The sequence below is a fragment of the Eleutherodactylus coqui genome, chromosome 1 (genome assembly GCF_035609145.1).
Source record: "Eleutherodactylus coqui strain aEleCoq1 chromosome 1, aEleCoq1.hap1, whole genome shotgun sequence".
NCBI classification, from domain to species: Eukaryota; Metazoa; Chordata; class Amphibia; order Anura; family Eleutherodactylidae; genus Eleutherodactylus; species Eleutherodactylus coqui.
Genome location: NC_089837.1, coordinates 138,323,961 through 138,349,767, shown reverse-complemented (window position 1 = coordinate 138,349,767; position 25,807 = coordinate 138,323,961). Strand labels below are relative to the sequence as shown.

The 25,807-nt window shown below is 45.5% G+C and overlaps 1 protein-coding gene across 1 annotated transcript in view; it reads left to right on the top strand.

The window, feature by feature from the left end:
- Nucleotides 1–1,809: 1,809 nt before the first annotated feature.
- Nucleotides 1,810–25,807, top strand: part of SLC7A14 (solute carrier family 7 member 14) — a 49,282-nt gene continuing 25,284 nt past the window's right edge. Inside the window, exon 1 of the mRNA XM_066589999.1 lies at nt 1,810–2,113. Coding sequence (XP_066446096.1) covers nt 1,810–2,113 — 304 coding nt within the window. The remainder of the gene's footprint in view (nt 2,114–25,807) is intronic.

The window sequence follows — 25,807 nt, the reverse complement described above, 5'->3', positions numbered from 1 at the left end:
GATAACACACAGACACTAAGCTTCTGATAGAGAGCCAGAGAAGAGTGGGAGGCTCAGTAATCCGTCTCAGTAAAGCTGCTTTCGGGATGGAACATCCTAAGAAGGTAAAAATATCAGAATATCCATACAGCAAATTCTGGATACACGCACACACGAATGCTTCTTCCGATTCGAAAATTTGACGGCTATAGCACCCATTTATTTGAATGGGTCTGCTCAAATGGGCTTTTTTCTTACTCGGACTTTCATATGACCGTACACGCTAAAACTATTCACATAGACAGCATATTTACCCATGAACAAGGTTTAAAAAGGTAGCTTTGCCTGCATGTCTGCGCATGTTACTATACTTTTTGGTGATGCATAACCAGTTCACACACGCATGGCACATCCTTTCCGTGGAATAAAAGTTTAATTAGCGAATTCCGTAACATATACAACTCATAAGAGCACTAGAGAGCAGAATTATGCCCTTAGCACAGTTCAGATAGGGATGCTGCAGTACGCCAATGTCCTGCCAAACAATATGGGGACAAATGCAAGACTATACTTTACGATGTACTATTTCTCCCTTCTATTCCGTTCCTTTTTAGATTTTGATTTCCCCCTTTCTTTTTTCCTTTCTTCCTCCTTTCTATGGTTTGTTTTTCCATCTTACGCCGTCCTAATGTTACACCACAGTTAGCTGTTTAAAATTAGGAGGTTCTCCGTCACTATCACGAGAATAGAGGAATATAGAGGGTACATGGGGTGGGTTGGGTTTAGGTAGAAGGGTGGGGAGGCATGGGTCAGGGATTGACCTTTAATGAGGGTCCTCTTACCTCTTTACAGGGGTTGCAAAATTCAAGACCAAGCATAATTGCAATACCATAGGTAGTACCTGAATAGTCCCACCTCCAGGGGTTTATTGTACATGCTTTAATGTTTAGCACTTTGCCTTAATCCAGTTGGGGAATTCTGTACCACTGGTTAGGTTGCAGGTTGTCATTTTCTTTGCATTACCTAACAGTGATTTAACTTGTTGTTTTGGAAAAATGGAAAATTCATAAATAAAGAATTAAAAAAAAAAAGTCTAATTAGCCTAATGAGGTTCAGATGTGTTCTTATCCCTGCATTTTGAGCAGTGTTGCATGCTTTCCCTTGCGTATTTGCACACCTCCCATAGACTTCTATGAGACCTTTGCTGGCAGAATGCAGGAAAATAGAGCATGGGTTTTTCCATGCGAAAAACCCATGCTCGCGAGAATTAACCCATTGAAATCAATGAGTTCTGTTCTCTGTGATTACGCACGCAAAAACACGTGCAAATTGGTGACAACCCCGAAATAGTTCAAGTACAAAAAAATGTAGTATGTCCTATTGTTGTCAGAATCTCAGCTGAAAACTGGCGTGCACATTGGAGAGCAAACAGACGGAATGTCCATGTGCTTTCAGAAGAATATCTGGCGCAAATTTTTATCAGTCCATGTGTATGTACCCTAATTCTTCTATATATCTGTATAATTTATATACACTGCAGTATTCAGTGCTGCAGTTGCACTAATATTCCGCCCGGGGAACATATCTTATTTAAGATGTTTTATCTTACATATTTAATGCTCAAAATAATTCTCTCTAACCAGACTATTGTATTGATTATCTTACAGATTCCTTTATATCCAGATCACTGAGAGAAGTACATGCGTAATATGAGTCGTAATACAAGCCACGTGCAACTCAACTAAAGCCCTACAAACTGAATGTTGGGAGGAACCGCAGTGAGCTACGTTTTAGCATTCTGCACATTCTTTGAAAGAAATTTCTTAAATCATGAGTGGTTTCCTTTCTTATCTGAATCCAAGACGGATTCCTTGGGGGGCCACATGGCATGCCATCACTGCAAGAGTTTTACGTACCAAACCAGTAGAGTCCATGCTGGAAGGAACAGCAGGAACTTCATCTCATGGAACAAAACTGGCTCGAGTTCTGACTACTGTGGACCTGGTATCACTTGGTGTGGGCAGCTGTGTTGGCACTGGGATGTATGTGGTCTCTGGACTGGTTGCTAAGGAAATGGCAGGACCAGGAGTCATTGTGTCCTTCATCATCGCAGCAGTGGCATCCATATTATCTGGTGAGTCGTGTGCTCCTACTCCATACTTTTGCAGATCCCATTAGAAATTGCCTGGAAAAACACTTGATTCAAAGGTTTTTGCTCTTTAAAAAAAAAAAGTGTTAATGTACAATTCACAGAGGCTGTGTTCAATGTGCTTCCGTAAGAAGTTTTCCTGCATTCATATGCATGCTATTTATAAAGAAACATTTAGGCAGAAATTTATTAAGTGATTTGCACCAGTTTTCTAGTTGAGAAACGAAATTTTTGGTGCAGGCCTGTGTTTGCAACTTTGTGGATTTTATGTCATTCTTGAAACTTTTCCAAAAAGTAGAAAGGGATTGGAAAGAGAGGCAGGGCTGTCTGCAGTCTTATAGAGTTACTAAAATTGGAACAACTTACTCCAATGGGTTTCTGTTTAAAACTTGTGTATGAAACGTCAGACTTAGGGCTCATTCATACGGGTGTTAAAATCGCACAGAAGATAGCTGCACAAAAACATTGCAGCTAACTGCACTAAAAAGTGCGTGAATGGATGATTTTCTGCTTTCTGATTTTTTAGCTTCATTTGCACGTAAATGAAGCTCCCTTTGCTGTATGCAGATAACAGCAGGTGGTCTGTTATCTACCTACAGTTCCATTGTTCTCCCATGGGACAGCAGCTAAAAACAATGTTATCAGCGCTCCCGTTGAGAATCACAGTGTGGAATTCATGTTTAGTTATTTGGTTATGCTGAACTAAAAATCATTGTTCAGATGAAAAGGTAACGATGGTAGCATTTATCTGCAACAATATGGCTTAAAAGACATCGTTTGAATTAATTTAGAGCGATAATCGTTGTGTGTAAATGAGCCTTAATGCTGCTAAGCTCCCTCTACCCTCCCATTCCAACTGTTTAGCGGAGGATGCAGAAGACAAGCGGGGTTTCCCCGCTTGTCTTCTGCATCCAGCTGTTCCCCCGCTCCGAGTGCGCAGCAGTTATACAGCCAAGCGCTTCCAGCGGAGGATGCAGAACACAAGCAGGGTGTCCCCGCTTGTCTTCTGCATCCAGATGTTTTCTGCACGGAGCACCTGGCTGTTATACAGCCGAGCGCTTCGTGCTGGGTATGAAGAACAGAGCTGGAGCGCTCTGTTCTTCATACTCAACCCGTTATCAGGGAGCTGGATACAGCTGAAACAATAGTATCAGCTGTAACCCGCTGTGAATCCCTGATAAGGCTCATCATTGTCTTTCAGCACGCTAAAAGACAATGATGAGCGATGGCTTAACAAAAACTGCCCGATGTCAGTGCAGTTACACACAACGATTATCGCTCAAAAGACGGCTTTTAAGCGAATTTTGAGCGATAATCATTGTGTCTAAATCGGCCTTAAGTCTCTCATTCCCATTGTTTAGTACTAGAGATGAGCGAGCACCAAAATGCTCGGGTGCTCGTTATTCGGGACGAAATTATCGCGATGCTCGAGGGTTCGTTTCGAATAACGAACCCCATTGAAGTCAATGGGCGACCCGAGCATTTTTGTATTTCGCCGATGCTCGCTAAGGTTTTCATGTGTGAAAATCTGGGCAATTCAAGTGATGGAAACGACACAGCAACGGATAGGGCAGGCGAGGGGCTACGTGTTGGGCTGCATCTCAAGTTCACAGGTCCCACTATTAAGCCACAATACCGGCAAGAGTGGGCCCCCCCCCCCTCCCAACAACTTTTACTTCTGAAAAGCCCTCATTAGCATGGCATACCTTTGCTAAGCACCACACTACCTCCAACAAAGCACAATCACTGCCTGCATGACACTCCGCTGCCACTTCTCCTGGGTTACATGCTGCCCAACCCCCCCCCCCCCCCGCACGACGCAGTGTCCACAGCGCACACCAAACTGTCCCTGCGCAGCCTTCAGCTGCCCTCATGCCACACCACCCTCATGTCTATTTATAAGTGCGTCTGCCATGAGGAGGAACCGCAGGCACACACTGCAGAGGGGTTGGCACGGCTAGGCAGCGACCCTCTTTAAAAGTGGTGGGGCGATAGCCCACAATGCTGTACAGAAGCAATGAGAAATAGAATCCTGTGCCACCGCCATCAGGAGCTGCACACGTGGGCATAGCAATGGGGAACCTATGTGCCACACACTATTCATTCTGTAAAGGTGTCTGCATGCCCCAGTCAGACTGGTAATATGTACCTTAACAGTAACCGCGTTGGTGGTAATGTGGTGGTGACTGCGGACCTAGTAGCGCGGTTTTATTTTGTTGGTTTTCGGAATGTGGCCAGGATTAAGTGGGCCGTGGCGGGGGGATGGTGGGGGGGCTCTCTTGTAGTGTCGGTAAAGGTGAAATTCTTTGACTGCCACCAGATGAACCAATGCAAAGGCATTTGCCAAGAATGTTTTCCCTGTTGGAGGAGGAGGGGGATGTTTTTGAGGCACTACGTGTCCTCTCCACGTGTCCGTGGTTATATGCACCTTAACAGTAACCGCGTTGGTGGGAAATGGCCTCGCCGCCATCATGTCTTTGGGAAGCCTCTGTTTCCACACCCCAGAGACATACCATTAGCAGCGGTATAGGCAGAGCCCAGAATTCGTAACATTTCAGCCGTAGCATTAGGCCAGGCCCCACTAACATATCACTAGCAGCATTATAGGAGGAGCGCAGTCTTCGTTCCATGTCAGCAATAGTAGCACTCAAGACAGGCCCCAGTAACAATTCCGAAGCAGCAGTATAGCGGGAGCGCAGTCTTCGTTCCATGTCAGCAATAGTAGCACTCAAGACAGGCCCCAGTAACAATTCCGAAGCAGCAGTATAGCGGGAGCGCAGTCTTCGTTCCATGTCAGCAATAGTAGCACTCAAGACAGGCCCCAGTAACAATTCTGAAGCAGCAGTATAGCGGGAGCGCAGTCTTCGTTCCATGTCAGCAATAGTAGCACTCAAGACAGGCCCCAGTAACAATTCCGAAGCAGCAGTATAGCGGGAGCGCAGTGTTCGTTCCATGTCAGCAATAGTAGCACTCAAGACAGGCCCCAGTAACAATTCCGAAGCAGCAGTATAGCGGGAGTGCAGTGTTCGTTCCATGTCAGCAATAGTAGCACTCAAGACAGGCTCCAGTAACAATTCCGAAGTAGCAGTATAGTGGGAGCGCAGTCTTAGTTCCATTTCAGTAGCTGCAGTATAGCCAAGGCCCAAGCTACATTTATGTAGCTAAAGTGTAGGCCAACCCCACACACACTTCTGTACCATGAGTACAGGCGAAGAACATACAAATTGCTATGATTATACTGTAGGTGAGGGCCCCAAAAAATTGGTGTACCTAGAGTACTAATGTACCTCAGTAAAAATTGGCCATGCCCAACCAAGATGGCAGGTGAAACCCATTAATCGCTTTGGTTAATGTGGCTTAAGTGGTAACTAGGCCTGGAGGCAGCCCAGTTTAACGAAAAATTGGTTCAAGTTAAAGTTTCAACGCTTTTAAGAGCATTTAAACATATAAAAATTGTTTAGAAAAATTAGATGAGTGAGCCTTGTGGCCCTAAGAAAAATTGCCCGTTCAGCGTGATTACGTGAGGTTTCAGGAGGAGGAGGAGGAATATTAGACACAGATTGATGAAGCAGAAATGTCCCCGTTTTGGATGGTGAGAGAGAACGTAGCTTCCATCTGCGGGTGCAGCCTACATATTGCTTACGTATCGCTGCTGTCCGCTGGTGGAGAAGAGAAGTCTGGGGAAATCCAGGCTTTGTTCATCTTGATGAGTGTTAGCCTGTCGGCACTGTCGGTTGACAGGCGGGTACGCTTATCTGTGATGATTCCCCCAGCCGCACTAAACACCCTCTCCGACAAGACGCTAGCCGCAGGACAAGCAAGCACCTCCAGGGCATACAGCGCTAGTTCAGGCCACGTGTCCAGCTTCGACACCCAGTAGTTGTAGGTGGCAGAGGCGTCACGGAGGACGGTCGTGCGATCGGCTACGTACTCCCTCACCATCCTTTTACAGTGCTCCCGCCGACTCAGCCTTGACTGGGGAGCGGTGACACAGTCTTGGTGGGGAGCCATAAAGCTGTCCAGGCCCTTAAAGACTGTTGCACTGCCTGGGCTGTACATGCTGCTCGATCTCCGCACCTCCCCTGCTACCTGGCCCTCGGAACTGCGCCTTCTGCCACTAGCGCTGTCGGATGGGAATTTTACCATCAGCTTGTCCGCCAGGGTCCTGTGGTATAGCAACACTCTCGAACCCCTTTCCTCTTCGGGAATGAGACTGGGAAGGTTCTCCTTATAGCGTGGGTCGAGCAGTGTGTACACCCAGTAATCCGTAGTGGCCAGAATGCGTGCAACGCGAGGGTCATGAGAAAGGCATCCTAACATGAAGTCAGCCATGTGTGCCAGGGTACCCGTACGCAACACATGGCTGTCTTCACTAGGAAGATCACTTTCAGGATCCTCCTCCTCCTCCTCCTCCTCCTCATCCTCCTCAGGCCATACACGCTGAAAGGATGACAGGCAAGCAGCAGGGGCACCGTCAGCAGTGGGCCAAGCTGTCTCTTCCCCCTCCTCCTCATCCTCCTCATGCTCCTCCTCCTCCTCCTCCTGAATGCGCTGAGATATAGACAGGAGGGTGCTCTGACTATCCAGCGACATACTGTCTTCCCCCGCCTCCGTTTCCGAGCGCAAAGCGGCTGCCTTTATGGTTTGCAGGGAACTTCTCAAGATGCATAGCAGAGGAATGGTGACGCTAATGATTGCAGCATCGCCGCTCACCACCTGGGTAGACTGCTCAAAGTTTCCAAGGACCTGGCAGATGTCTGCCAACCATGCCCACTCTTCTGAAAAGAATTGAGGAGGCTGACTCCCACTGCGCCGCCCATGTTGGAGTTGGTATTCCACGATAGCTCTACGCTGCTCATAGAGCCTGGCCAACATGTGGAGCGTAGAGTTCCACCGTGTGGGCACGTCGCACAGCAGTCGGTGCACTGGCAGATTAAAGCGATGTTGCAGGGTGCGCAGGGTGGCAGCGTCCGTGTGGGACTTGCGGAAATGTGCGCAGAGCCGGCGCACCTTTCCGAGCAGGTCTGACAAGCGTGGGTAGCTTTTCAGAAAGCGCTGAACCACCAAATTAAAGATGTGGGCCAGGCATGGCACGTGCGTGAGGCTGCCGAGCTGCAGAGCCGCCACCAGGTTACGGCCGTTGTCACACACGACCATGCCCGGTTGGAGGCTCAGCGGCGCAAGCCAGCGGTCGGTCTGCTCTGTCAGACCCTGCAGCAGTTCGTGGGCCGTGTGCCTCCTATCTCCTAAGCTGAGTAGTTTCAGCACGGCCTGCTGACGCTTGCCCACCGCTGTGCTGCCACGCCGCGCGACACCGACTGCTGGCGACGTCCTGCTGCTGCTGACACATCTAGATTGCGAGACAGAGGTTGAGGAGGAGGAGGGTGCTTTAGTGGAGGAAGCATACACCGCCGAACATACCACCACCGAGCTGTGGCCCGCAATTCTGGGGGTGGGTAGGACGTGAGCGGTCCCAGGCTCTGACTCTGTCCCAGCCTCCACTAAATTCACCCAATGTGCCGTCAGGGAGATGTAGTGGCCTTGCCCGCCTGTGCTTGTCCACGTGTCCGTAGTTAAGTGGACCTTGCCACTAACCGCATTGGTGAGGGCGCGTACAATGTTGCGGGAGACGTGGTCGTGCAGGGCTGGGACGGCACATCGGGAAAAGTAGTGTCGACTGGGAACTGAGTAGCGCGGGGCCGCCGCCGCCATCATAGCTTTGAAAGCCTCCGTTTCCACAACCCTATATGGCAGCATCTCAAGGCTGATAAATTTGGCTATGTGGACGGTTAACGATTGAGCGTGCGGGTGCGTGGCGGCGTACTTGCGCTTGCGCTCCAACACTTGCGCTAGCGACGGCTGGACTGTGCGGTGCGAGACATTGGTGGATGGGGCCGAGGACAGCGGAGGTGAGGGTGTGGGTGCAGGCCAGGAGACGGTTGTGCCTGTGTCCTGAGAGGGGGGTTGGATCTCAGTGGCAGGTTGGGGCACAGGGGGAGAGGCAGCGGTGCAAACCGGAGGCGGTGAACAGCCTTCGTCCCACCTTGTGGGGTACTTGGCCATCATATGTCTGCGCATGCTGGTGGTGGTGAGGCTGTTGGTGGTGGCTTCCCGGCTGATCTTGGCGCGACAAAGGTTGCACACCACTGTTCGTCGGTCGTCTGGCGTCTCTGTGAAAAACTGCCAGACCTTAGAGCACCTCGGCCTCTGCAGGGTGGCATGGCGCGAGGGTGCGCTTTGGGAAACAGTTGGTGGATTATTCGGTCTGGCCCTGCCTCTACCCCTGGCCACCGCACTGCCTCTTGCAACCTGCCCTGCTGCTGCCCGTGCCTCCCCCTCTGAAGACCTGTCCTGTGTAGGCGTTGCACACCAGGTGGGGTCAGTCACCTCATCGTCCTGCTGCTCTTCCTCCGAATCCTCTGTGCGCTCCTCCCTCGGACTTACTGCCCTTACTACTACCTCACTGCAAGACAACTGTGTCTCATCGTCATCGTCCTCCTCACCCACAGAAAGTTCTTGAGACAGTTGGCGGAAGTCCCCAGCCTCATCCCCCGGACCCCGGGAACTTTCCAATGGTTGTGCATCAGTGACGATAAACTCCTCTGGTGGGAGAGGAATCACTGCTGCCCAATCTGAGCAGGGGCCCGAGAACAGTTCCTGGGAGTCTTCCCGCTCCTGAGCATGTGTCATTGTAGTGGAGTGAGGAGGCTGGGAGGAAGGAGGAGCAGCAGACAGAGGATTCGGATTTGCAGCAGTGGACGGCGCAGAACTGTGGCTGGACGATAGGTTGCTCGAAGCACTTTCTGCCATCCAGGACAGGACCTGCTCACACTGCTCATTTTCTAATAAAGGTCTCCCGCGTGGACCCATTAATTGGGCGATGAATGTGGGGACGCCAGAAACGTGCCTCTCTCCTAATCGCGCAGCAGTCGGCTGCGACACACCTGGATCAGGAGCTCGGCCTGTGCCCACACCCTCATTTGGCCCTCCGCGTCCTCGGCCGCGTCCACGTCCTCTAGGCCTACCCCTACCCCTCAGCATGCTGTATTACCAGTGATTTGATTTCACAGGCAGGAAATAAATTGGCGCAAGCCTGCAGGTCAAATATAATTTTTTCCCTTTTTTGCAAAGGAAAGGCCCCACTGCATATATTCAATGAACAATACGTTTAATAACTGTGGTGTGGCCCAGAAAAAGTGTCACACAACTTTAGTGTAGCAGAGTTATTAACTCTGGCAGAGCAGGTATTTGCCAGTCAGGAAAGAAAATGGCGCAAGCCTGCAGTAAACCGTAGCTGGTTGCGTCTGATTTTTGTACGTTCTCCACGCAGCACACACGTACATGGAGACCTTAGGACTGACACAGGCAGGCCAAATATAATTTTTTCCCTTTTTTGCAAAGGAAAGGCCCCACTGAGTATATTCAATGAACAATAACTGTGTTGTGGCCCTGCCTACACAATTCTGTCCCTGTAGTATCAATGGAGGGTGCAATGCTCTGCACAGACGATTTTTAGAAAAAAAAAAATATGCAACACTGCTAACAGCAGCCAGCACAGTACTGCACACGGTTAAATTTGGCCCTAGAAAGGACCGTTGAGGTTCTTGAAGGCTACACTCACTCCTAACACTCTCCCTGCCTAAGCACCACTTCTGTCCCTAATGCCGGGTGCAATGCTCTGCACTGCCGATTTTGAGAAAAAAAAAAAAAACCACTGCTAGCAGCAGCCTGCACACAGGTAGATGTGGCCCTAAGAAGGACCTTTGGGGTTCTTGAAGCCTACACTAACTCCTAACGCTCTCCCTACAGCAGCTCCAGCACGATACCACTGTCCCTCAGCTAACTCACAAGGCATGTGTGGCGAGCCGCGGGAGGGGCCGACTTTTATACTCGGATGACATCTGATCTCCCCAGCCACTCACAGCAGGGGGGTGGTATAGGGCTGGAACAACACTGGAGGAAGTTGTAATGCCTTCCCTGTCTTTCAATTGGCCAGAAAAACGCGCAAATTTCTCAGGGAAGAAAGTGAAAGTAACCCGAACACCGCGTGGTACTCGTTACGAGTAACGAGCATCCCGAACACCCTAATATTCGCCCGAGCATCGAGCTCGGACGAGTACGTTCGCTCATCTCTATTTAGTACTTTAAACTAAACAATCGGAATGTTTAGCTAATCTCCCTCCCTTTATTTCCAGCTCCCATAGGAGTCTATAGAAACTCCTGAGCATGGAGCACCAAAGGTAGGTCAGGACTAGAGATGAGCGAGCGTACTCACTAAGGCAAACTACTTGAGCGAGTAGTGCCTTATCCGAGTACTTGCCTGTTCGTCTCAAAAGATTCGGGAGCGGCGGGGGAGAGCAGGGAGGAACGGGGAGGGGATCTCTCTCTCACTCTCTCCCCCTGCTACCCCATGCTCACTCCCGCAACTCACAGCTCTTCCCTGCCGACACCCGAATCTTTTGAGACGAGCGGGCAGGTACTCGCATAAGGCACTACTCGCTCGAGTAGTTTGCCTTAGCGAGTACGCTCGCTCATCTCTAGTCAGGACCTATCTTTTCGCACAGCAGGGAATTTCAGTTGCTGAATTACAGTCGCTCATGTCCTATCTTTTTGGGTACAATTTTTTTTTTGCGCGCCTAAAATTCCTTTGCCTGAATGTTTCCATAGGAAACCATTGGTTCTAATCGTCACGTATGCAGAAATCTATCGATCAGCAGAAATCCTCGGAATGGCTGCTAATAGAGACAGCTGTCTTCTTTTCCCAGAATTATACGCCGAGTAACTCCCTCCAGTCCTTTTATGGGAGCTTCCTGCATATCTAGATAAGAGATAGGGCAAGTGCTATGTTTTGACACAACAAAAAATGCTTCAGATGGTCGCGATTTTTTGGGCAATTTTTTTGATGCAGCTAAATAGCTGCTTATATACGGTTGTGTGAATAAGAGGGCCTTCACAGTGGCAAGAGAATTGCGCAAATTTCACACAATGTGAGAGTGAGTAAAAACACATGATTATGAAACCAATGATTTTCAATGCTTTCATTCTCATTGCGATGTTTTCACTCCCGTGATGCTGCATGAAAAAAAAAGCAATATGTCCTTTCTTTTTTGCGATATTGCTCAGTGTTTTCAATAGGGCCGGCAGCAGCCGTGCTGGCCCTACTAAAAACAATGGGAAAACATTTCCTGTCATGGCTTTGACAGGTGCGTCAGGGGATTCTTTCAGCCCCGCAGGAATTCCCCTCAGAAGTGGTGTGGAAATCCCTTGAGTCATGGCAGGGTGAAGGGATTCCCCGCAATGATGAAGGGATTCCCCACAGTGAAAAGGCCTCACATCCAGGGGTTTCACAGGGATTGCAAGGGCGATTGTGAATCACGGCCCAATATCGCGGTCGCTAGTGTGAAGCCAGCCTAAGACCTTAAACAGATGAGCGTGAAATTCCTATGTGCATAACACAGTGAATAGAACCCATTGATTTAAATGGGTTCATTCTCACTTCTTTCTTTTTGTGCCTGTTTTTGTGCAAAAAAATAGGACCTGCATTATCTTGTGTTTGTTTGCTCACCAAAGAGCCCAAAAAAGGTCTATGGGAGGTGCGCAAGCACACTTTTTTATTGCATTATTTGTAGTATTGTATCTATTATGTTTCATTGATATATATTTCAGAGCTCCTAATTAGAGATGAGCGAGCGTACTCGCTAGGGCAAATTACTCGAGCGAGTATTGCCTTTTGCGAATACCTGCCCGCTCGTCTCAAAAGATTCGGGTGCCGGCGGGGGTGAGCGGTGAGTTGCGGGAGTGAGCAGAGGGGAGCGGGGGGAGAGAGAGAGATCTCCCCCCCCCCCGTTCCTCCCCGCCCCCCACCGGCACCCGAATCTTTTGAGACGAGCGGGCAGGTACTGGCAAAAGGCAATACTCACTCGACTAATTTGCCTTAGCATGTACGCTCGCTCATCTCTACTCCTAATGTTAAAATAGCTAAATCAGTCTAGCTAAATCAGTTTCAAAAGGGGCCTAGAATTCGATGCATTAACTCACAATATGTAATTAGGTTAATTTAAAAATAATGTTTTGGAATAGTACCTCTGGAGTAAACCAAGGGGTATCTTTATTTGTTGTCGGAGTGTTTCAACCTTGTCTGTCATTCTCTCACATTGCCACCGAAATGCATCAGTCTCAAGTACCTCATTAAATTTGAAATAGATTCTAGAGTTGAGGTCGTAGGCTTTCTGACTAGAAAGTGAAGCGAATACTTCTCATTGGCAAGGAAGGTCATTGCTGGGCTCTTTGTGTTTCTACTGTGACCGTGTCATAGGTTGACATGAAACACAGTGTAAGAAATGACTTCACAACAGACATTGTGGAAAGGTCAAGGCTTTTTGCAGAAGCAACATTAGTAGTCTTCTATACCTAATTAATAGAGATGAGCGAGCATACTCGTCCGAGCTTGATGCTCGTTCGAGTATTAGGGTGCTCGAGATGCTCGTTACTCGAGACGAGCACCACGCGGTACTCGTCTCGATTAAACGAGCACTGACCATTGAATTCAATGGAGCCGGCATTACAGCCGTCTCCATTGAAAGCAATGCGCTGCCGGCGATCGTGGGATGAATTGTCAGGAAGGGCTTAAATATATAAGCACTTCCCTGCAATTCAACCAGAAATGTGTAAAAATAAAAAAAATATATACTCACCTTGTCCCGGCAGAACGATGTTAGCCCATTGAATTCAATGGAGCCGGCAATACAGCCGGCTCCATTGAAAGCAATGGGCTGCCGGCGATCGCGGGATGAATTGTCAGGAAGGGGTTAAATATATAAGCCCTTCCCTGCAATTCATCCAGAAATGTGTAAAAATAAAAATATATATATATACTCACCTTGTCCCGGCAGACGGAGTTCAGCGCGGCCGGCCTGCAGTGGGTGTGAAGGGGGTGTGAGTCAGACATGCCCCTGATTGGCTCAGCGCTGAGCCAATCAGAGGCAGATCTCACTCACACCCATTCATGAATAACTAACTAGAAGTAATTATTTAATTCCAGTGCTAAGCTTTAAATGTTTATGTTCTTAAGATGATCCTGATAATCTTGAGAATAATGGCGGTAGATGTTTAGTTTGTGCCGGCTACGTAGTCAAACATTTCTTTTTCATTTCTGAATTAAAACTGACCCTCAAGGTTTGATGTTAAATTACAAAGCTGAGCAAAACCTTTATGTTCTAATTCATCAAGACAAATTGTCAAGAATATTCTGAGCTTACATTAAATTACATGTGGCAGTTGGATGCGTCAAATTTTATACTACATTACTTATATGAAATATAAATACTCATGTGCCGGTGACTTAAGCTTGACAAAGATTGATGAAACCTAAGTATTTATATACAAGAAATGAGGTTATACGAGGGGCGTTCATTAAAGATTTCCCCTGACGCACTTCCTGTGGACTGAGAGCAACGAAACTTGGCACAGTTATTAGTCCTTCTCTACATAGGTGTCACATAGGGACACACACTTCTCCCATCTCTTTATGCAACTGTAAACACCTCGCTTGTAGAAGTCGACAGGTTACTCCAAAAGTCACATTGTGACTTCAGAAATCAGAGTCTCATCATTTGGAAAATGCTTGCCCTTCAGAAATGACTTCATTGTTGGAAAGAGGTGGAAGTCCGATGGTGCAACTTGGGGTGAGTAAGGGGGATGCAGTAGAATTTCATACCCACAGCAGAGTGCTTTCATCTGGGCAACGTGAGTTGTGAACTGGGGCATTGTCTTGAGGAAGGCAGACACCTTTGGTGGGCATGCCACGTCTCTTGGTTTGATGGCCTCCCACAATTTTCGCAGTAGTGAAGCATACTATGCCCAGTAATCGTGGTACCCTTTGCTCAGAAATCCATCAAAACTACTCCGTGCTGGTCCCAAAAGCTTGTAAGCATGACCTTTCCTGCCGAAGGTTAGGCATGTGCCTTCTTTGAAGGCAGTGAGTCCGGATGCTACCATTGCATTGACTGGACTTTAGTCTCCGGATCATAGTGATGGACCCAGCTTTCATCCTGTGTGATCAGTCTGTTGAAAAGGTCCTCCTGGTTTCCATGGCACATCATCAAAAGAGCCTGGGGGCATTCGACTTGTTCCTGCTTCTGGAAAGGTGTGAGCAGCCGGAGAACCCAGCGAGTGGATACCTTATGCATATGAAGGTGGTCTTGGATATTTGTTTCCATGAGCCCCACACTAATCTTGACATTTTGGGATAGGTTGCAAATAGTTATGCAGCTGTTTTCCAAAATGGCGGCCTCCACTTGCTGGATGGTGTGTTCATCAATAGCGGAGTGGGGTCGTCCTGAAATTGGAGCCATTTCCACTGAAGTCCAACCACATTTGAATTGATGATGCCAGTTCTTGACTACATCATATGATGGGGAATCCTCCCCATAAACCTCTTTCATCTCATCAAACGTCCCCCATGGCGTCTGGCCTTTCAAGTACAGGAACTTCATGAGGTAAAAGAAAGACCGTTATTAGTTCAGAGCTGCAAATTGGCACGTAACCTATAGAGGCTTATGTCATTACACATGTGCAGTTTCAGCATCCTGCAATAAATAGAAGTGGGTCAGGGGAAATCTCTAATGAACGCCTTAACGTTTTTCAGATAGCTTAATTCCATATCTTTAAGTTTCTTTTGTTGTTTTCAGCTGTAGATTATGACTATTGTGGTTACATTCTGCTGGAATCCTCCAGGGGATCAAATTGTGCCCAAGGTGTCTGCCAGCTCTTGTCGAGACTTTCTGTGCAACTATTGTTCAAATGAAGGCTATTCCTACCCCAGCATTCCCTGTCTAGATGTGGTTTATTCCAAGGTGAGGGGAAGCAATGTAGCTAGTAAAATCAGCTACAGATACACAACTGATTCCTGGTCAAAATCCAAAACTACGATGCGGATTTTAACGCTGGATTTTATGTGGAATTTTCTGCAGTGGACATTCCTCAATGCTTCCGCCCCATGTGGAGATAACCTAAGAGGTGTCTTGTGGAGTGTTCCCAGTATGTAGTGGTTAGTAAATACCAAAAGTGGTGCATTACATTGAATAACATTACTTTATTGATGAATATTAAAACATGTAGAACACACTAAGGCCGAATGCACACGGGCGTATTTGCATTGCAGAATCCTAAGTGGCTGTGTGCATTCGGCCTGAGACAAAGAAAAGTGGAACAATGACTGTGACACTCATAACTGAATATAAATGTATTATTAATAATCCTCATGTTCTAATAATACATTTCACCACATAAACACTTAGCTGTGCAATATTATAGGAGAGCAAAATAAAATAAGATTTAATTTTAATGGTGGAGGTGGAATTTCATCTGCCTCTAATAGTATTAGTTTCCCAGTGCAGAAACTCAATATGCACTCTGCAATATGTCTGGAAGACAATTAGGTGAAAATGAAAAACTAATATCATTTGCCTTTATTTTTACAATTTGCAGTTTATAAATTATTCTTCTCCTTTTGAGTTACTCCCAATGATCCCAAGACTAGGCATGTACCATGTCGAAACATTTCATGGAGTAGTATAAAACCTAACAAAAAGCCTGCGCAGCCATTTGTGGCAATGCACTAAAGCATGAGTGCACAACTTTTTCTGGTCCTAGGGCCATATTGTCAAACTAAACCATTTTTAAGGGCCACAACAAAAACCTAAACCGGTGTAAGGCCTAAAAAAAGGGGAGGCGGTGTTGTGTTGTATGTTAGGAAACATTAATTTCCACACAGAGATTCAAGCTTCAGAACATGGTAGTTCTGTAGAAACTGTTTGAGTAAGAATACAAGGAGAGAACAACTGAAAGGACACTATTATAAGTATTTACCATAGGCCATCTGGACAAGCAGAAGATATTGATGAACTCTTTCTACATCAGATGGCCAAGCTCTCAAAGAAGCATGACATAGTGATCATGGGAGGTTTTAACTATCCAGACATTTGTTGGGAATCTAAATCAAAAGAAAAACCTAGTGGCAACTCCAGCCTTGAAGGTAGGGCTGGAGCTGCCGCTAGGTTTTTCTTTTGATTTATTTTGGTTCCCTTACCAACAAACCTGAGCCGAGATTAGTGCTGCATCTTGAGCCTAGACTAGCTAATAGGGCATCTTAGTATATCTATACAAGGTTTGTGGTACAAACCTCAGGGACTATAGGGTCAGAATACAGCTCTAGATTGAGACTGAGGGATACGATATATGTGCTTCGACACATTCTACTTAGCTGTAGACCCTGAGGGGTTATTATTTAGGAACCTACTACCTAGCAGTCCTTAATTTCGTCCTTGTTTGCAAACACTTGCCATCGTTGCTTCTGCAAACTTGGACCTTTATTGTGGCATTTATAGATGAACAATATTCTGCCTAGCACATTTAGATATATGCTTTACGGATATTTCTCCCTAACTGACTCTAGGCATATATCTCAGATGCTGGCGATACATAAACCTTTGTCATTCAGGTTCTATATTGAGGTGTAAGGCTCCTGATGGGTCACGATAGCGGCAGAAACGCGTCGAGCCTATAGAGCCTACAAATGAGACTATAAACAAGTCTACAAACAAAAACAGCTATACACATGAAGTAATTAAGGACCAAGGATTTGGTTAATTTATGGACTGAACTATGCACTGTTGCATGCTGGAGCAGGACAAAATAATCAGCAATATTGCTCTGATAGGATAGTTCCTGCTCACAGAATAGGCACCTTGACCCCCCAAGTGGGTTTCAGATAATAAGGTATACCTTGGCCCCAGCTTCATTTTGACCTGTGGGCCTTTGGATTAGACATGCCACGGGGCACAACAGAACAAATTGTCTGCATCTACACACTATTTTACTTATGAGGCCTTCCCCACTATTATTATTTTTAAGAGGTTATAAGTAAAAGTTATGTTTTAATCTAAAAAGGAGTTCAGGCTGTGAAGGTACAAATTATATTACTGATTCCACTGCAGCTGTGATATCTTGTTTAATTACACGAGCGTATCACGTAAAAAATACTCTGCAGCATGGAATTCCATGCTTCTATAAACTTAAATAGAGCCAGCTGTCTTCTATTACGAGCGTTGGACACAGGTCAACCCCCCCCCCCCCCTCTACTTTTTTCGGCTCACGTAGGAGTCTATGGGAGCTTCCAGCATTTTTTTTAAATCGTCGACCGAAAGCGGAATCTAATGCTTCACATGGAAGCGAGTTTCGGCTGTCATTTTACCACGGCTAAATAGCTGAGTAAAAATGCTCACATGAATGAGGCCTTACTCAAACGTACTACTTATTAAATCAAAATATTGGTTAAGGGACCTCACTCTTCTGATATATAGGAGACCCAAAATTGACAGTGCACTAGTAGTACTTGTTTGTCCCTGCTCATAAAGGGGTTCGGTCAGCAAAATAAAAAAAATTATACTCACCTGCATCCTGCCCTGCGTTCCTGTAGAGTCTAACCTGTGGAAAGAGAAGAGTTAAAAAACCAAAGTAAACTCACCTAATCCCATTGTATTTGGTCCCTCCGTTATTTAGGTGCTGCGTGAGGGGTCATCTTCCAGTGGCTCCACGGAGAATCGACGGCGAGTGCACAAGCGCACCAGCAAAGAGGACGCATGCACACTTGCCGTCGATTCTCTGAGGACAATCAGTGAGCGATGTGTCACTTGTGACATATCAACCACTGACCCGGGTGGCAGGACTTGCCGTCCGGCAGTGGTCGGAGCAGGGGCAGAAGCTGGAACTTTGCCAGCTTCTGCCCTGCGATCGGACAGCTGCCGGAGGGAGAGGAGAAGACCAGCAGCTTCCCCGTGACCGGCCCCGTAAGACAATGGAGAGTATGATTTTTATTTTTCCTGACAGAACCCCTTTAAGCTGGGTGACACTTTTTAACTCTCTGTGCAAATGTAAAAGTAAGGACAGCAGCACTCGCCTTCTTAACCCTTACTGGGCTATTAAATGCACGCCCCGCTAGGACTGGATTCACATCCAAATATTATCCCAGGGAAAAGCAGCCCTGCAGGACAGCAAAGTCTGGTGAAAAAAATAGTATTATGACATCCAGAGATGTATCTTTATTCCTTATATATAGTAAAAAGTAGCGACGTTTCAGCTACCACTGTAGCCTCTGTCAAGCTCAGTACAAAGTAAAAAGGTATATATACACATTAACACCAATCACAGAAAGACAATTAAAAAGACAAGAAACAGCTGTATGTTAACTATTCCACCTCCTGGATGGGTTGCTCCCCTCATCATGCGTCCCTTTGTATGCTTCTCTTCTGGCGTCCGAAGATGTACAATGCGCACGCTCCAACAGCGTAATGACGTTACACGCACCATGGTCCGTGACGTGATCGTTAGTGCGCATGCGCAAGCATTGTGTCAAACAAGCATCTATCACTATAGTTACCAACAACACAGATTTTTGTAACTTAGTCCGCAGATGAAAAAACAGCTTGCGGGAATCCACCAATTGCTCCACAATCAATGTTCATTGGTAGGTATGGTTTAACGCCAGATAACAAAACAAAAAGAAATTAATAATTTGTCAAAGAGTTTAAATGCCGTTCATGTGATAATATTAAAGAGCAAAAGGAGCTATGATCAAAGTGAGAGATGATAATAAACATTATTATACATCAATAGTAAGTATGTATCAGGCCAATAAGATCAAGGCCACAGGATATTATATCCAATCGCTTTAAGCCTATCAGTTCATATATGTTAAGGGCAATCTATCGACATAATTCACAACAGTCATATATATAAGGGATGACAGGACCGTAACCAACCAGGTCCCTGTCGCATAATAGACAATGACAAATAGGTGTCAATGTGACACGAGCTCCGCCCATACCAGCCATGAATAAGCAACACGTATGTGTACTAAATTTATTTTTATTATATATATTATTACCTAGAATACAATGAAAAAGACAATATTAACTATAGTATTATACTAGTAGTATAAATACCCAGGGATTTAATTCATTGTAACCATAAAAATAAGGTGCATTTCCAATATACATAGTAACTCAGAACCACCCTTCTTGCCAGAATAGTAATAATTATATATGAGCAAACCGATTGCGGTTGCACTTAAATGGGGATTTTTTTTAGAAGAAAAAAAAAATTTCTGGAAAATAAATAATTTTTTGGACAATAATAAGTGATGTTTCAGTAGATGCCAAGAAAACAATTCTTTTGATGACAGCATGATGTAAGAGGAGAGCCATCCATCCAAGAAGGAAAACCTATAAGAAAAAACAAAAAAAAAATATTAAAAAAATGTTTATAATTATACAACATATAACCGTTAGTGCTATCAGAGGGGGATAAATAGGGATTCTAAATGAATTGCCAGATGTTAAACTCTATATTAAGCCCTTTAGGGGATAGCCTATCTAGATCAAAAATCCGTTTCGCCTCCTTTCTTTTCAATGCATATGATCGATCACCACCTCTGATCCCTATTGGTACGTGATCTATCACTCTAAATTTGAGTTGCGATATGCTATGCCCCTTTTACAAAAAATGCTTGGGTATTGGCAGATCTTTGTTCCGTGTCCGGTGCTTTTATGCTTGGTAATCCTAGAACGTATTTCCATTGTGGTCTCCCCAACATAGAGGAGACCACAGGGACATGAAATTACATAGATGACAAAACTGGATTTGCAGGTGTATCTAGCTCTAATCTTGAATGGCTGTCCAGTATCTGGGTGAAAAAAGTTGTCACCCCTGCTCATGTTACCACAGCATATGCACCCAAGACATGGAAAATTGCCAAACTTAGTGGGGGCCAATATTCTTTGTCTCTCAACTTGTACAGGGTTGGAATGTGAATGCACAAGACGGTCACGTAAATTAGGGCCTCGTCTATACACCATCAAAGGTAATTCTTGGAACTCTGAGATGTTGAAACAGTTTCTCTGTAATAATAACCAATGGTGCCTCAGAATATCAGAGACTCGGCCACTATAAGGCCCAAACGTGGACACAAAACGAATTCGTGTTGCAGACTTCGCTTTCTTATTGCTAATTAGAAGCTCATCCTGTGTCAGGGCTCTGGCCTTCGGGGACGCCAAGTCAACAGGGTTGCTGGATATCCCCTTGCTTTAACTTATTGCACATCTGTTCAAGCCGACTGTCCACCCTTTCATCATTGACAATTCTCCTTACTCATAGGAGTTGGCTCCAGGGAAAAGACTGTCTCATTCCCTGGGGGTGGTAACTGTCATACATTAAAAGATTATTGCCATCAGTGGGCTTGGTGTATATATCTGTACACAGCTGTGTGTCTTTCTTATATATTAATACATCTAGAAACTGTAATTGAACAGTCGAGTGCATCACCGTAAACTTCAGCTCTGAATATACGTTATTAAGCTCATCCAGAAAATCCAACAGACCCGAATGTGGCCCCTCCGATATCAAGAAAAATATCATCAATATACCTCCACCATCCATTTTTTTCATACTGTCAAAGTTGCATCGCACCGCAGGAAAACGAGTTTTGTAGCGACATTTTGTAGCCCATGTGAAAGAGGCCTTAGACATTCGCGCTGATTATGGTTCGGACGAAACTACTGACTACCTAGTATTCCATTATCCATGATTTGGCCCTGTACATACTGAGACTCACGCATACTAAAAAAGTGGCATTAAGGTTACAGCAACTAATTCAAATCCATGTTTCATGCTGGATACAGTCAGGTTCAACACATAGACATCAGTAAGCCCCAGAATGGTGTCCGTATAAAGAAGTCACATACCATTTACCTAGTGATGATCAGGATTTCCGAGCCGGGCGCTGATATATAGTTGGACACAGGCTGTCATTTAAACATGAGAGCTGCCAACTTTTCCAGCCCTGATTCATTTTTAGCCCCTTTCATTATTCTGGATAAGAGTATTATACTTTTTGAATCTTATTTCTTTATGTAGCATTACTGTGCATACTACAACATAATAAAAATACATGATGCTATAGCGAGCTTTTGAACCTACACTGTTCTTCCTCGGGCTTAGGTCGCCTGCACTGTACATGGGTGGGTCAGACCCCGCATGCAGGATTACCGCAGCGGAGTTCGACTCGGGGCCCGGCTTACCTGTCCAGCGTCTTCTTCTCTGCTGCTGATGTGCCGGCCTACACACATGTGCAGTAGAGATGATGCTGCATTGTCGCTATAGCAGTGATGCGGCTGCCACAATGATTCTGTGATTTCCTGCGAGCACAAAATCACAATCGATTTATGCTTGTGGACAGAAAATCGCATTTTGCCATAGCATGCTATGGTCTGGATTTGCTGCAGAATCTAGAGGCGGAATCCTATTCCGGATTTCGCAATTAAAATCAGCCTTTGTGTAGGAGACTTTAAATGGAATAGATCAGAAGAGGCATACTCGTATACATACATATGACAAGACATGGACATGCAGTGATTAATTTGCACTTAAAACAATACCAGAACAGAATAAGCATAGGAGTGTGACAGTTTTATGGTCTCTGAATTGGTGTTAGGGGGTCACCAGGCTAGCATGTTATCTCTGCTCCAGATTTATCAAATTCTCCACTGATGCAAGGAGCCCCCTATGAAGTTCATTCCAGTCCTGACAGTGTTAAAGGTTGTTATAAATTTGTACTCCCAAATTCTTCTGTGATGTTAAGATTTAAAATTGCTTTTTAGTATAATAACTTTCATATTTTTTATGTTGCGTTCGTGACTAGAAAAATGCTCGGCCACAGGTAATTGTGTCCATCTCTTTTTAGCTGTATGACGATGAGACCTCATCCTCTCTTTCAGTTTTTGTCCTGTTTCCCCAACATAAAGACCCCCAACAGGATATTTACTGCACATGATCAGGTACACAACATCAGACGTGTGAATGTCCCTGAGATCTTATAGTCCTGCTGTGTGTTGGGGATCTGTATCCTGTCCGTAGTCAGTATATGGGAGCAGGTCTTACAGCTCCTTACCTTACAGGGATAGGTTCCTTTTTGTGTGTCAGAGGGCAATGCAATCCTGGTTGCAAGGTTCCTCAAATTAGGAGGTTGCCTGTAGCACAGATGGGGGAGGGTCCAGGAATATGGTTTTCACATTTTGCTCTACTGGCTAACACGGTACTAAACTTTTTTCATTTTTACTACAAGATATACATGAGATGTACTTTATTATCCTTTAAAGGGCACAATGTCACATTGGCAGCAGCATAGTTTCCCGTGGGAGGTAACATTACACGCTGAAGCTCTGATTCCTTGAATCAATCAGTATGTACTGAGCTTTCATCCAATCTTTTTTGTTCAAAAAACATTTTTGGTTAAAAAATGAAAACTAGCGTCGCCCTTCAAATCAAATCTCATCTGTAGAAGCTGAGCCTCCAAGGACACACAACGCATCGATAATGTCAGGAAGGGAGAAGAAGTAAAAGACGAAGATGTTTGTTGTCATATTGCAACCTGTGTCATCACATCAGTTTCTAGGCAACCTCATGCACAATGGAAATGTGGAAAATCCCAATTTGTGTCTGGCACTGCCGACGTAATGACCACAAAAGACGACATTACTGCCTTCATTGACCTCACTGCGACTGAGAGTAATTAAGATCTGACTGATCTGCAGCAGTTTTCGCAGCCTCTGCTTCCCCGCTCTGGCTGAAATATAAGTCCCAGCATTTCCTTACAGCAATTATCTGGCACAACTTTATGGAAAATACACCTGCAAAAACAGAGGAAGAGGACGGTGGAGGACTGGCTGTCCTTTGATTCTCTATTATGTTACAATGGTAATACCTAAAACAATAAATAGAGAAAGTGTTATGCTTTCAAGTAATGGCCCTAACTTAATAAGTGATACATGTCATGTGCAGAGGGTTATTCTATATTCTTACCTCCCTTGAAAACATTGATCACTGCTGCACATGCAAGCTATATACACTCATTCACGTACAGAGAGCTTACAGCACTGCTTTTAGTCAGCCTACAGGCAGCCGCACACGGGCGTATTTGTGCGCGCAATTTTCAGGCACACAATACACAGCTAATATAATCTATTGAGTTCATTCTCACGGTTCGCATTTTGCTCACGCGGGAAAAAAAGACGATATGCTCTATTTTTATATGCATTTGCGCAGCAAAGGTCCCCATGGGAGTCTATCGGAGGGCACAATATGTATGCGGGGCTATGTGCATAACCACGAACACCAGTATGTCATAAGGCTAATTAGCCTTTTAAATCAGAGTCGAGTTGATTCTCCCACCTGCGTGAAGGAGCGGTGCCTGCGCAAATATGCTCAGTATTTGCACGGGCAACAAAAACTCTCCTGCACTGCACATATACGTTGCACATGAGCAAGCATTTTTGTGCTTACGCCCATGTGCGGCCGCCATAATGGCTATGGGGTTGCAGAAATTGTTTATGGGAACTTTCACACTGGCAGAATATTTTCATAACACACAGCGGAATTTGACATGCAGACAATTCTACACCAAATTCTGTGTGCCTTAGCGCTTATTTACACGACCGTTTTAACGGCTGGCCGATATACGCTACCATCTGAGCTTTCTTCCCTCTTCCCTCTCCCTCCGCCCCCTCCCGTTGCTGGCTGCGGACAAGAGGCGGGGAGGGACGGGAGCATAGCTCCGCTCGGTCCTGCCCCCTCTCATTGCAAACAGCCGGAGTGGAGGAGAGAGGCAGAGAGCCAGTGAGGGGGAGGGAAGGTGATAGACAGCTCAGAAAGGAGTGTATATCGGCTGGCCATGAACATGGCGGCCGATATATGCTCGTGTAAATAAACCTTTAATGTGGATTTTGATGTGCAATTGCCACCAGAATTCTGTCATTTTCAATTTCACATGAAAATCCGCACATTAGGGCAGTTTCACACAACCGTATGTGCAATTACACTTGCCGCTAAAATAGCGAGAAGATAGGTCCTGCCCTATCTTTCCACAAGTCCTATCTTTTCTTGACCGTACAATTATCAGGCGAGAATCCCGATAGTGAAAACTAAGCCATTGAAATCAGTGGTTTTGTTCTGTCCCATTATGTGGCCGTGATTATCATAACCACATAAAGGGACAAAGACACACCCATATGTTTAAGCCCTTAGACCTTAGACCTGCGGATTTTAGTGCAGAACTTGCCACATAGCGGCACATTGGCACAGTCCGCCCAGTGTTGCGGAAATATACCTCCAAGGTCCCTATAAAGACTATCTGTATGGCTCCTAGACAGAAGAGGCTATGCCAACCACTAGGGTATGGAACACAGTGGGGTCATTTTCACAAAATTTGGTGTAAAGAAGTATAACAGTTGTACATAGCAACCAATTAGGTTGCAGCTTTTATTTAAAAAGGAACTTCTGAAAATAAGAATGGTAAGTTACTGCTTTTTCACTAGTTTTTTTTAATATAAATCTCCCTCATTATCTTTAGCATCTTTAGAAAATACTAATGGGGATGTTTATAGAGAAGGGGTCAGCTCTCCTGGCAAGGCCTGCTTAGTAAATATTTCCATTTCCAATAAAATAACAACTTGGAAACATCTTTCCTTAGAACTCTGCATTGTGTCCGTCCTCTGTTATTCCTCCTACAAATCCATGAATAAATTAACAATAGGTGGTTACATTACTTTTCCCCCTGTCAAAGGACTTTGTCCCATCACACTAAGGGCTAATGCTCCCGGACGGATTTCTACAGCATTTTTCGTGGCGGAAATCCGCGTGTGAATTCCGCAGCTTTTAGGTTCTACTGAACCTAATAGCTTTCTACCTGCCAATGCTCACTTGTGGAATTCCCCCGCGGATTTCCACAGAAGGAAATAATTCATGGCATGTTCAATTTGCTGCGGATTTACGCTGCAAGAGCTCTCTATTAGGGCTCATGCCACCGAGCGTTACGGGATATGCCCGGGGATTTATGCCACGGGAGTACCACGATTAAAAACACGATAGTGCCTGCGAGTGATCCTGGAATTCCACGTGGATTTACGCGGTCTCCATTAATATGCTATATGGAGACCTCCAGCAAAGAGAACATGCCGTGATTTATTTTCTGCTGTAGAAATCTGCTGCGGAATTCCACAAGTGAGCATTGGCAGGCAGAAAGCTATTCAATAGAACCTAATAGCTGTGGAATTCACGCACGGATTTCTGCAGCGGGAAACACAGTAGAAATCTGTCTGTGGGCATTAGCCCTAGATATAGCATAATAATTAAGACCACGGAAATCTGTGCAAAATTCCGTGATCACTCGTAAGCACTATTGCGTTTTTAAAAGCGGTACTCCCGCAGCGTAAATCCGCGGGTGTATACCGCAACGCTCGTTGGCATGAGTCCCAAGGCTTCTTTTACACAACAGTATGTGTTTTTATAGTCGACCATACACGCCGTAATATTGCTTGAATGAAGAATTGCCACGATCGAGTCCCGACCTTATCCGCGTATTTTCTGTTGTTCACATGCGGCTTCTGCATATACTCAAAAAAATGTTCTGCAGTGCGTAAACCCATCGAACAGCAGAAATCCACGGAATGACTGTTCATGCTAAACTGCCTCCCCAGCCCTTTTTTTCCGCTCCCAAAGAAGTCTATGGGAGCTTCCTGTGTATTTCTGTAAAAAGATAGAGCTAGACCTATCTTTTGACGCGGCGTA